This window comes from Takifugu rubripes, chromosome 22 (genome assembly GCF_901000725.2).
Source record: "Takifugu rubripes chromosome 22, fTakRub1.2, whole genome shotgun sequence".
In the NCBI taxonomy this organism is placed as follows: Eukaryota; Metazoa; Chordata; class Actinopteri; order Tetraodontiformes; family Tetraodontidae; genus Takifugu; species Takifugu rubripes.
In genome coordinates, this window is record NC_042306.1 from 9,502,586 (window position 1) to 9,515,779 (window position 13,194).

The 13,194-nt window shown below is 46.6% G+C and overlaps 1 protein-coding gene across 2 annotated transcripts in view; it reads left to right on the plus strand.

Annotated features, from left to right (window-relative positions):
* Positions 1-12,490, plus strand: part of gpc1b (glypican 1b) — a 39,180-nt gene extending 26,690 nt beyond the window's left edge. For both annotated transcript variants that reach the window (XM_011616405.2, XM_003975596.3), the window contains 8 exons: positions 3,956-4,183; positions 4,292-4,455; positions 7,120-7,285; positions 7,372-7,502; positions 8,188-8,328; positions 8,482-8,615; positions 9,287-9,462; positions 9,570-12,490. In XM_011616405.2, the coding sequence (XP_011614707.1) occupies positions 3,956-4,183; positions 4,292-4,455; positions 7,120-7,285; positions 7,372-7,502; positions 8,188-8,328; positions 8,482-8,615; positions 9,287-9,462; positions 9,570-9,769 (1,340 nt within the window). In that variant the 3' untranslated portion in view covers positions 9,770-12,490. The remainder of the gene's footprint in view (positions 1-3,955; positions 4,184-4,291; positions 4,456-7,119; positions 7,286-7,371; positions 7,503-8,187; positions 8,329-8,481; positions 8,616-9,286; positions 9,463-9,569) is intronic.
* Positions 12,491-13,194: the final 704 nt, after the last annotated feature.

Consider the following 13,194-nt stretch of genomic DNA (forward strand, 5'->3'; position numbering starts at 1 on the left):
CCCACGCCGCTTAATACATGTTGGAGTTGCAACAATTAGGTTCCTGATTGTATTTGCTCCCACCTCCTGCCCCCCCCAATCTAATTTCCTGCTTTCAGGGTCACTTTTGATGATGTCATGAAAGACAAGGACATCTGCTCCCATTGTGGGACCCCGATTGGCTGGTTTTATCTGCATGCAAATCACGTCGGCGGTGACCAGGAGTACACTGGCCTAATTATGCCAAACACATTACTCACTTAGAGCAGCGGCGCCACGGAAGGATGAAATGACACCGGGAGAAAGGCAGAAGGAGAGGAAAAAGATGATGAACGTGTTCAGATGTGTTGGGCACAAAAAGGGGAGGAAAAGTCGAAAAAGAAAACTGGATGAATGGGAAGAGGAACTGTACAAGGAAAGGCAGGAAAAGTCAGACAAAAGGGGAAAAAAAGACTTCCCCGAAGGAGATAAATGGTTTGTATTATAGGATGTGTTGGATGTTTAATAGAAAGGAGCATTTAATTGCTTCTCGGTGCTGAGTGAAAGGGCTCGCAGAGCTCCGGGAGCGTGATTAGTGTTATTGATGGAGAGATCAAACCGACACAAAAACAAGCTAATGGATCCCAAATAATCATTTCTGCATTTGGAGCACTGATGACATAAACTGTCTCTATTAGGGTGTTTTATTTTCTGACTTTTTTCCTCTTTGTCCTTGTACTCGTCTGGAGATCACGGATGATTGTGGAGGGCAAAAGAACTCCAGATCACGAGACCTTCTGGGTGCCTTTGGTCTTTATTTTATTGAGATGAAACTTTTACGTTGTTGTTGAAGGCGTCTGTTTTGTAAACTGGCCACTTGTTTTGCGTATCTGTTTTATAATCCAAGAGGGCTGACATAAAATTAGAATCTGACAGATCCATATTTCATCTGAAACTTATCATCTGCAGCATCTTAATGAATTCTACAAATTTCATGCATGGGTGCACGGCACTGGAAAGCGTCGGGCACTTTAAACCGATATAAATGAGCAATCTTACAAAAACAAACAAAAACAAACACACAATACTTGCTGGCATTTAGCTGAGCTACATCGAACTGAAGAAATGATGCAGCCGTAACTCATCCGCTCATAGTGATGTAATTGGGCTCTTCTACAGTCTGGCCCGATCTTCCTAAAGTGGTTTTGATTATCTTATAAAACACAAGTCAGCCCCATTTCATCCGTCGATGCAGAGGGGATCCAGTTTAACCAGTTGCATTGTTACAACCAGTCTGTAATTCTCATTCTCTCCAATGCAGCGATGCCTCCTGAGCTTTTCCTCGTCTTGGCATGCGACTTGTATTTGGCTCTCTGGCTGTCCCCCCATCCAGCTAATATGATCATTCGGCACTTGTCCGACGGACAAATACAATTAAGATCGTCGGACATCAAAGACATATCCAGTTACTTTTTTTTTTTTTCTTTCTTTCTTGCTGCTGGTTTTCATTTCGTGCTCCCATTCCTTCATTTTCAGATCTCACTTCTCCATGCGCTGATGCCGAGCCAAAGCACCGCTGATCTGCGATGTTTCTGCATCTGAAAATACAATTGAAATGGTCGTTGCTAAGCCTACATGTCCCCGTTGGGTCAACAAGCGTCGACTTGTTTTCTGCAGAAACGCTGGCCGGCGTATATGACAAATTTAAAACGACAGGTCCGAGAGGTGAGGGCATTTAATCAGGCTGGAGCCCAGTGGAAACGGGACTTGAAGAGAGCTTAAATAAGCCTCTAACTCTAAAATGAGCTGACGAGAAAGCTCAGTGATTACGAATGACGGCAGCAGAAAAAAAACTGATTAGGCTACAATTGCTTGAATTGGTCTCCACTGTTTGTGTGCGTGTGTGTGTGTGTGTGTGTGATGGGTGGGTGTAGAGTGGAGTGAGGCTGTAAAAAAGTAAATATATAGGCTGCGTGATAATATTGCAATCGTTACAATAAAAGTATATTTTTAAAGGCAGCTAATTTGAAGTGATACAAGATGTGAGAATATTGTTGAATCGTTGTGTTTTATTTCCTGGAATATTGTGAGATTTGAACAGCTCATCTACTGAGGGCGATCTTTACTGTTGCGACATTTATTTCTTAAGCGATTCGCTCATATTATAAAACTGGACCAGGCGCACGGAAACTGGAGCTTCCCAATGACATCACTCGCTGTGCATCTGTGCAGCAGTGAACCACTATCGAGGAACAGGTTCCTGGGGACTGACAGAGGCCTCCCCGGGTGGGTCAGCTAGCTAGCAGTCCCTGGAATCATGGAGACACAAACAGATAAGGAATAAGAAAGGTCATCCTTCACTCTCAGAGACTCGTGCGCCGAGCCAGGATTCATCCTAATGACGATCATTATTCACTCGAGCTGAAGGGTGCAGGAGAGCCGGACAGTGTGATCCCATTTACCAAGCTTTGCCCCCCACGCACACTCGGTGACCCCAGAGCACTTAAAAACACACTTGGAACTACATGAGTGACTGAAAATGGACATAATGAATTTAATGAAAAAGCCAACAACATTCCATCACCTGAGTGGAACGTTTACTGATCAGACTCACTTCTCTCCTCCGGCCTGGAGGCTCTTCTACAGTATGGCTGACAGTACACCACGGGACGGAATTCTAATGGGGATTAAAAGCAAAGCCGCACCTGTCACCGTCGCTCTCAGTCACTCTGTCTGCCAGCCATTGAGCACTCTGGATCGGCTGTGTGTGTGCGTGTGCATGTGTGCTTTTTTCAAATGTGATGCTAATGTTTGATTCTGCTAAATCCTGGAGAGTTGTCAGTGTTTTAGGCCCATCTAAGCAACAAATGAGGCAGAGCTCTTGGTACTTTAAAGCTGGCCCAGGGGGAGGGGGGTCTGTTTTTCCAGATAGTTTTGAGTGAGGGGAGGGAAGCCACGTGCCACTGGGCCATGAGTTCTCAAGTGCTGAAAATATGGCTGCAGTTACGTAGAGGCAGCGATCTAACAAAGGAATGTGGTGTTAGCTTTGCTTTCTTTATTATCGATTGTGAACCAGTGTGCAGCAATTTTACACAACAATCGAGCATGGCTTGTTTCGTTGGATTCATCTAAAGGAAAGAAAAGCGATGTGTTGCATTAGTAGAGGTTGGAGGCAGCAGACCCAACCGTTGTCAGTCTTAAGTGCTAACATTTAGCCACGCATCTCTTGCATATGAAAGCTCCAAAAGAGATTAGATCTTTTGACTCTGATTCTGTGAAAGCGCCAAAAGAAAGGAGCGAATTATCGCGGCAGTGAAGCCGGCCAGCTGGTATTTATTAATGAGTGGTCGAGCAGAATGCAGATACAGTATCCAGCAAGGCCGCCGCTGTGATAACGCCACGCAGATGGGTCAGGAATTGCTTAGCTTATTAGCACATTTTACCCATTATGTAACTTTTTTTTTTTTTTTTTGCTGGAACTGTACGATGTGGGTGTTGGAGTTTACCGCTATCAAATACGTTTTGTTTGTTTTTCATTTCACATGTTGTTGTCACGGAAACCAGCATTTTGCTTCAATATGCAACAGCCCTGTGGCTTTCCGTCAGGGGTGTGATGTGCTTTAGAAAACAGCAACATTAGAGGAGTAAACCAACTCCAGATGGGGTGTTTCCTGTGGAGATCATCTGCCGAACGGAGCTGGTGGCAGCCGCGATAAAACACCTACAAAACAACAACGCTGTATACCAAACCCACACACACACACACACACACACACACACACACACACACACACACACACACACACACACACACACACACACACACACACACACACACCATTCGTGTGGAGATGCAGACCAAAGAGAATTTATGAGCTGGTTGTTGAATTTCATGTTGCCAAAATAAGAAAGAAAATCAGAACCAAAACCACCAGCTTGTGGACACTCACACATTTCCCCCCTCTAATTTGAAACTTTTGTCTCCTCTCTGCTCTAGGTTATTTCATGGAGTTGCTCAACCGCTCAGCCATCGGTCTGCATGCAACCCTGTCTTCAGCCTGGGGAATTCTGTATGTCCAGAATGCCCAGGTCTTCTCGGACCTGTACGCGGATTTAAGGCGCTACTACAGGGGCTCCAATGTCAACCTGGAGGAGGTGCTCAACGAATTCTGGGTCAGGCTCCTGGAAAAGCTTCTCCACTACACAAACAAGCAAAGCCTTGCAGGTACAACCCATATTTTACCCAGTACCTGGTTAAAGTTGGCTAACTTGTGGGCTCATGATATAATGCAAAACGAGTGTCCTTTTAGTGAACAAATGTATGTGGCTGCAGGTGAGGACTATCTGGAGTGTGTGTCCAAGCAGATGGAGACATTACGACCCTTTGGCGACCACCCTCGTACGATAAAGGTCTCGGTCACACGTGCGGTTCTGGCAGCGCGTTCTTTTGTTCAAGGGCTGGCTGTGAGTGGGGAGGTAGTGCGCAAAGTGTCACAGGTAAACCCTCACATTCTGCCTTTGTTGCTTCTTCTAGCAGTTATCTTTCAAGAGTTCTCTTTTAGAAGCTCAAAACGAGACCCAAGTATTCCGCTTTTTGCTCCTATTAGTTGATGGGAGCAGACGAACACAAGCCTGCTCCCACTGTTCCTCGCACGTAGAATAAAGCAGCAGCAGATCAATGTTAGTGGAAGCTGAAAAGACTATAAACTACGGCCATCGGCTCAGACATCAGCCCCTGCAACAACAGTTAATGTCAGCCCCTCCTTGACAAACGCCCGCTGAGGCTAAGGGGGAGGGTTAATATCTCCCAAGAGCAACGGTCTCCTCTGTGCATTACGCATGAGTAAGGTCGAGATGGGGGCAAGACTTGGAAATCAGTTCAGCCCCCGAAAAGTTGTAAAAAGAGGTGGCCGGCATCGATGCGCCCATGACAAATTCCTCCTGTCACACTCTGGGCGAGGAGAGTGTTGGGGGCAATGGCCTCCTGAGAAATTAACTGCACTCTTCCTTTAAAAAAAGACTCTATCACACAGCGAGTATCAAAACTGTTGCCAGCAGAGGCGTATTATAAGATTGGGCACGTATAGATGAGGATGAAGAGACGGAATAAAGATGTGAGCGAGCGTCAAGGGTTCAGTCTTGTGTTTGACTTCTAGAAATATAGATAAAAAGAAATGCACATTGTGTCAAACAGTTGCTGAATCTGAAGCAAGGACATGGCAGTTTGTGAATTATCAAAAGGATTCATTCTGAGGAGAAATCTAGAAGCCTAACGTATAGCAACAGCGACAGTGGCACCTGTGAGGGCAGCTAAAGGACGTCTGAAAAAATAAACATAAGCTGCGACTAGCTAACAGGGAAATGAGGATAAGAATTAGCATGAGTAGCATGCCAGAATTAAATTTCTATTCATGCCTTGTGCCACATGGGTGTACACCCGGAGGTGCCAGATTGGCTTATGATCCCTGAGGAACTCCGCCAGCAAAACACTAAAAGGAGATAATCTCTTTTAGTGCTGAAGGGTACAGAAACCAGTAGCATAACTTTTCTTTCCATCAGTCTCCTGCCTGGTGGATGCCGAGATCCTCCTGCATCCCATCTGATGCAATTTTCAAGGCTGTGAGTCATAGAGAGCAGACAATATTTAAATTATTGGCGCTGATTTCAGCTTTATTACAGAATTGCCAAATGTCCGTCCGCTATTTGTAAATGACACAAAGTGTAATCTACTGCTTTCTGCCCTACTTAACCTCATCACGCAAGGAAAACGGACACTGTGCTGTCAGGATAGCCGCTATAGACACAGTCAGACTCTGTGAAAAGACAACTTCTGAGCTCCGGGGCAGTGAACCGTGCACGGAGATAGAATGTATATTTGTTTCTTCAGTCATCCATGTAAAGGCCTGACTGCTGCATTTTAATCCTTCAACTAAATAACCAGTTTCACAGTAATAACACTCAGTGGAAGCTGGGGGGGGGGGGGGGGGGGGGGGGGGGGGGTAGGCCATTCGCCGCACAGCTCACTGCACAGGCGAGGTGCATGGATCCACTCCCTCTATAACTCACGGGGAAGGTGGGGGGGGGGCATGGTATATACGTGCTAACTGTAGAGAGAAGAGCAGCAAAGTGAAAAAGGGCATGAAATAGAGAGGACGGGAAGTATGATCCGAAGGAGCTGGTTGTCAAAGACCAGATAACGTCAAACCAACAACTTTCATGTGGTGAAATCGGAATATTTTTGGCCTCCGTGAGCTTCATGCACAGAAATTTGTCAACATCAAGGAGCAAAACGGCGCCTCCGAATCACGAGGCTGCACGTCTCTTGACATTTAGAATACTGACTTATCATTATTAAGTGTAAAGCGCTGACCAATGTCTGATGTGACTCATGTGATTATTGACGTCCGACCTGGTGCCGCTGACAATAATGACTACATACTCAGTCATACATCATTCATGGCCTCAATAGTTGTCTCTTGCTATTTTCTGCAAGGGTTACTTTACGATTAAGTTCATGTCAGAATAAATTTGACTGATGACCTTAAACAAAATCATTATTTAAAAGATTGTGGGGAACCTGAGTCCACAAGGCCGTGTATACCCAGTGGTTGCATAAAGGTCAAGGATTTTACGATATTTTAATTCCGACTGAAAGAGCAGAATTCCAGTAAAGGCATCAGGCTGTCCCGAATGTCCTTGTATGCTGCTCCACATCAGGTATGTTCCACATCTGCACATGAGCGTATCATTTGGTTCTGTATGTGTAGTCGTATTCTCTTGTGAGCAAAGCTTACCGGTATTAACCCAGTTTCAAGCACCAAGGCCCTTGATGGGAGGATGGGGGGGCCTTGCGGGGGAAAGACATAAAAGTGTAGTGAGGAACTGAGCCTATTCGCTACGTGTGAAACAAAAAGGAGTTTCCAAGGAAACAGTGCGGCACGAACGGCTGCTGCACAGCTCAAAAAAAAACAAACCAAAAGACAAAAAGACAAAATCACTGTGGGAAGTGACCTTTCTTATTTACACGACCGCCATTGTCTTCGTTGACAAACATCCTCATCCACTCCTATCGGTACCACTTTACTGTCCCATCGAGCAGCCAATCTCTTCTCTGTTGGGTCAGTTCGGCCCGGGATGGACTCAACCGTCGTCTCCTCGCAGGTGCGGCTGAGCCAGGACTGCATGCGGGCCATCATGAAGATGACCTACTGCCCCCACTGCCGTGGCATGGCCTCTGCCAGACCCTGCGCAAACTACTGCACCAACGTTATGAAGGGATGCCTGGCCAACCAGGCGGACCTCAACACCGAGTGGAGGCACCTGGCAGGTGGGGGGAGGACCGACGGGAAGATTCCATTGACATATTCACTGTATGCTTTTGTGCATGCTCTCTCACACGACTCGTGTCTTTAGACACAATGATGCAGGTCGCCGATCACCTCCATGGCCCCAGCGGTGTGGAGGATGTGATCCTGACTCTGCCAAACTCCATCTTAGATGGCGTGTCCACCATGATGGAGAATATGGAGGCGGTCAAGCACAAGGTCAGAGTGCACTTTGTTACTGGATACAGCCGGTAGGACCCACCCTGTGTTGGTCTGTTGGCTCCAGGTGGGTCTGGTGTTCTGCCTGACCCGATTCTCTCTCTGAGTCCCTCATCTCCATTTCTCCATCCTCTTGATCAGTGGTTTACACCCCCCCCCCCACTACTGTTCCAATTGATGTACTGGTGTCCCTTTTCGAATATGCTGGGAACCAGTCTGAGATAAGGGAATTTCTTTTATCTAAAAATTAAAATGTTTGCTCCCCCTGTCAGCAGGACAGAATAGGTGACAGACGTCGCCTTACCCCAACTGTGGCGACCAAACTTAGCTGTCAGAACATGGAGAATTACTCTCCGAGGTGATTGGATTGACGCCCGAGGGTTATGTCACATTATTGCTCCTTCCTGTTGGTTTTAAAAAGCAGAAATACATTCTACGTGCTTATGCTATGTATTTTTGATGCACTATGAGCTCATAGGGTTCAATCGAGGTAGCTAGCGTAAGTGCAGCATTCCAGACTTTGTCACAAAGCCCAAGTTCCCAGACAACAAATGGAAAAAAACGAAGCACAAGGGTGACGAATAAGCCAATGAGCATTGGTTCCAGATGATTTTTGATGCGTAAATGTCCCCTGTACTCAACAGAGAAGGTAGACTTTGTCATCTCGTTCTCTTCTTCTCTTAAGTTGGGCCAGGCGTGCGGGAGGCTCGGTGAGGGACAATCCAGCGGCGCCATGCAGGACGAGGTCAAACAGTACAGGAGAGTGACAGTGGACGAGATGCAGCTCGGAAAAACGGGATCCAGCTCGGAAAAAATTGGCACACTGGTTAGAATTTCCCAAACCCCATCTCTGTTCCTATTATCGACTCCACCCACACATGAACGGCTCATGACACCGTGACTCAGTGCTTCAATACAACTGAACCGCCTAACGCTCTAGTCTCATTTTCTCAGCCTATATTTTCTCGCCTCCTGTCAGGTGGCGGAGGTACGCACGAAGCTGGAGCACATGCGGCCATATTGGGTCTCCCTCCCGAGGATTGTGTGCAGCGACAGAGTGGCCACTGGCATCGGGGCCGAGGATAAGTGCTGGAACGGAATGAGCCGAGCCAGGTGGACCTACTATGTCCTTACTCTAGAGCTGTGTCCAAAACCACACACTCGTTCCCTATTCTCCACTCACTACACTGGGGACATGGATTGAGTGAACTACGTAGTATACTGAATTTAAAACGATCGTTCGGACACTACAGCGCACGCAAAATGACGTCATGGTGTCGCATAACAATTACGACCCCGGTCGATAGCAAAAGTGGCCGGGTCCATTTCATTATTTTAACCCGTCCGAAATACATTCAGCGGTCATTTTATGAAAAAGCAATATTTTACCCTATAATTAGATTTATTTTTTTTACACATTTATGTTGTAATATTTTAAGATGATCATATTGGACCCCCCACTGAAAACAATTGTAAACTACACATTGATTTCTTATTTCCCAAAAATTTCATATATCAAACCGCACAGTGAAAATCACGTTAAAAAAAAAAAAGTAACATTTTTCCGAGTTACGGTGCATCGGTTGTACACTACTTTTCGCAGTGCATTGTGGGATACATTGAGTGCACTACATAGCAGCGATGCTCACTAAGAATTCGGACACTATTTCAAAATGGCGTCCACGCTATTGAGTGCACTATTAGGGTATAGGGGCTGGTTTCAGACACAGCGTAGATAACTAAACAGCTTTTTTGCACATTGAAGAATATCATTTTTGTGGCAGGTACCTCCCGGAAGTCATCGGAGATGGCCTGGCCAATCAGATCAACAACCCCGAGGTGGAAATCGACATCACCAAACCCGACATTATGATGCGCCAGCAGATAATGCAGCTCAAGATCACGACACACCGGCTTAAAAATGCTCTCAACGGCCACGATGTGGACTTCCAGGACACAAGTATGTGCTGCTACCATCAACGTTGGCAGAACTTTCTCACAGAATCCTCCCAATGGTTACAAAACATAGAGTCGTGCAAGGCTAGCATGTTTTTATTCTGTCCATAGGTGATGACGTCAGCGGCTCTGGAAGTGGCGCGTGTGCTGATGAGATGTGCCACCAAGGCCGGCGCATCGTCATCCTCGCCACCAACCAGCCCGTGTTCAACACTCCTGAAAACAAGGAGGTGAGGAGCTCGGCGGCCCAGAACCTCCCCTGCGTCACCATCAACCTGCTTCTGCTGTTGGGTCTGCTGCTCCGACGATAATCGATGGAGCGGATGTGCCGACTGGGACTGAGACCGGAACACCGGGGGGGTTGGGAGGAGTCCAAAAGGTGGAGGAAGGAGTAGGTGGGGTGGGCGTTAGTTACTTTGCCAAATCTAATGATGACCACGGAAACAGCAGCTCATTGGGATGGACTTGCTTTTGGTTTGGGATTAGCACAAAGTGGAATCACACGTATTCATAAGCGTTTTTGGGTTCTGCTCTTTTACTTCTCGACATATTACACCTCTACAGCTGGTTTTGTCGCATCTGCTAATATTTTCTTTGTGGTCCTTTGGGTTCTCTGTGATTTTATCTGTACCTAAGACATGTGCAAGACCGTGTAGTTACCAGCGTGTTGGTGTTGACCGCACAGGGAGAGGGAGAATGGGACTTTGCAGTGCCGCTGAGATCCACAGATTTGATTTCGCTCCATTAAAACAAAGAAATACATTTTTATTTATTCACCAACAACTCAAAAAGTAACCCAAGAGCGGTGAAATCCCTCACCACGATGCAGCGAAAATGTCCACAGACCTATAATTGTGACTCTGAAACCAGGAGTCCGTCCTCGAGGACTTGGAACACATTAGGCCTTAGCATGTTTTTTACATTTTATCACGTAAGCTAAGCAAACAAACCCCACAATCGCATTCACGCTAACATGATTCACGCTAAAGTATCGTAAAAGTAATGACCCCCTGCAGGCTGCTCGTCCCTGCGTCCTGCCTGCCTCTCCCGCTCCCCTGCCGAGGCAGGTCTCACTCTCCCTCTCTTCATCCTCGCAGCCCAGAGCCCGACAGACCCGTTTGTGAGGCGTTAGGAAAAAACGCGCGGGGCCCACACCTTTGTGAGGCAGAGGTGTCGGAACGCCTCCAGGGCTGGTGGCGACTGTTGGAAAAGTATAGCAGAAAAGAACTGACACGTGACAGTGACAGCAGAGCGCAGAGCACATGTCGCTGAACGTGCGCCCGCGCAGAGGCCCCCTGGGATCAGCATGATTAAGCTATATGATTTCATCTAATTGCAGCAGTGATCCATAACGAAGCCGCACCTCGCAGTTAGCCAGTTCCGCTATTGCAGACGCCGCGTGCAGCGCGCTTTCCCGTGTTCTCGACTGCTTCGGACGCATCTTTGCTGATTTCAACACATTTTTCTTTATTATCATGCCTGGCTCATTCTCTGTTCCGTCATCCTCACACCCTCCTCTGCCTTCTGCAACTTTTCTCTATCAGTGCCTCTTCTTCCCACACCATCAACCCCTCCCCCGCTTTACCTCCCCTTACTTATCGGTTCTAATGACCTTAAAGAGCTCTTGCTTCCGCGTGATGGCAAAGCTATTCGACAATGACACAGCGTTTCATTATGTGTCTATCTGACTGGGAATGATGCAAGAACGTGGAGCGGGGCGGGGTTTTTGTTTGTTTGTTTGTTTGTTTCACTCCTCCTGACAGGGGAACGAGCGCGCCATCATATTTCAATCCGAAGGAAGAGCAAGGTGACTGGACGATGCTAGCAAGGGTGTGTCGGAAGAGCAAATGAGTTACAGACAGTAGAAGCTTTATAAATCTTTGGATTGCACTGACAGCAACAGGAGATTAAAATAGACTTTTTTTTTTCCCTTCAATGGGAATTCACAAGCTACTACTGTAATAACTATCTTGAGAGTGACTTTGCTTGTCAGTATTGCTTTTGACTGAGAAATGGGAATAGTGGGAAATGGAAACGGGCAGTCGCACACTGGGACAGGCTCGCATATTTCACTTGGTGACAGCTGATAATGATGCACATCCAATTTGAGAAGGTGGGGGCTCCTCCAGAGATCCATTATTGCTCTCGGAATGTATGAGGTTGCTACCTGACAATTCCCCCCCCCCCCCCTTTTATTTTTTTCTTTTTGAGACGTTTCGCTAACCAGCGTTAGCGGCTTTCTGTGACACTCTGCAAGGCGTCGATTATGGGTTATGAACAGAGGTTTGCAGCATAACCAAGTGGCGAGGGGCGGAGTCTTCCTTTTGTGGCCTTATTGAAAACTCCGAATGTTAGCATGAAAGAAAACATCACGTCCTGTATTTTATTTCAAAAATAAAGTGGATAAAAGAGACAGGGAAATGACTCCCAGACTGTGATGGTCACATTCCAGTTCCGTAACTACTCGTAACTTCAGCTTCTGTCTCTGGCTGAAATTTGTTTGCACAACCGCCCCCACCACCCTTCCCTCACCCCCTCCTCCTCCACCTTATGAGGTCATTAATGTGTCCCCCCCCCCCCCCCCCTAAAAAAAACCCTCCCATTTCCAAAAAAGAAAACCTGCACTTTTTGGGGGGGCAATAAGTGGCGCTGCCTGCATGGAGACGCCACCACAGCGTGCTAGTCCACAGGTCCCAGAAGATCGGGAGGATGCGGACGGACGCCCCCCCACCCCCCTCGCCGCGAGATGCCTCCTGTTCAATGCGTGAAAGCTCGGGAGTCCTGCCGCACCAAGCTTAAAACATCCCACCTCTGAAAACCGAGTTGAACGCGCGGAGGGTTGCTCCCAGGTTGAGGAGAGGAGGACTTCCCAACGTCTCTTTTTCTATTTGCTTTCATTGAGTTTGGGAGAGGGTTTGTGCTTCGGCAGAGAAGAGGAAACGTCGGAAAGTTGCGAGGAATGCAAACTGATGTCTCATTTGCTGGTGTATTTGAAATCTGTCAATTATACACATTGTAAGATTTTCAACGGGCTTCTGTCTCATGTTTTTTTATGGCCGAGTTCGAGGACCTGAAATAAAATGGCTCGCAGATTTAAAACAATTGAGGACCAGCTTAAAACACACACACACACTTACACACATGTATACACACACTCTGATGTCCCCAAAAATATTTGGAGAGATGAGACATTTGTTCAACTTTTGTGTTTTTTAAAGAACCAAATCAGTCCTGAAAGCAAACTCGATGGATTCAAACTACAAAGCACTAATTTATTATGATAATGAAAGTTTATTGGACAAAATTGCCAGAAGGACCTTTTTTTTAAAAAAAAAAAAAATTGATTTGTGATGTTGAAGTCAGGAGATTCACTCCCGCCAGCGAGCACGGCTGGAACCGAGGAGACGAAAACAGGAATCCGCAACGATCGCATCAAAGGTCACGGAGGGTTCAACCTCCAGATGAACCGACTGACCCGTCTTGGACGGGAGCAGCTCGTCTGATCAGTACCGGAGTGTCGCCTTTAGTAACAGGTTCTATATTTTGATCTCAATTTTCTCATTTTCGTTTGTTTCACACATGAAAACAAGAGGAAAATACACATCTTAAGTTAAGAAAGCAGCAGTGGAACACAGACTCGGGTTTTCAAGCCCACAAATGCAGATATGATGACTGGGAAGAAATCTATAATTCCAGCATTACTTCAGTCCTTACAAGGTTTTAAATCAAAATGACA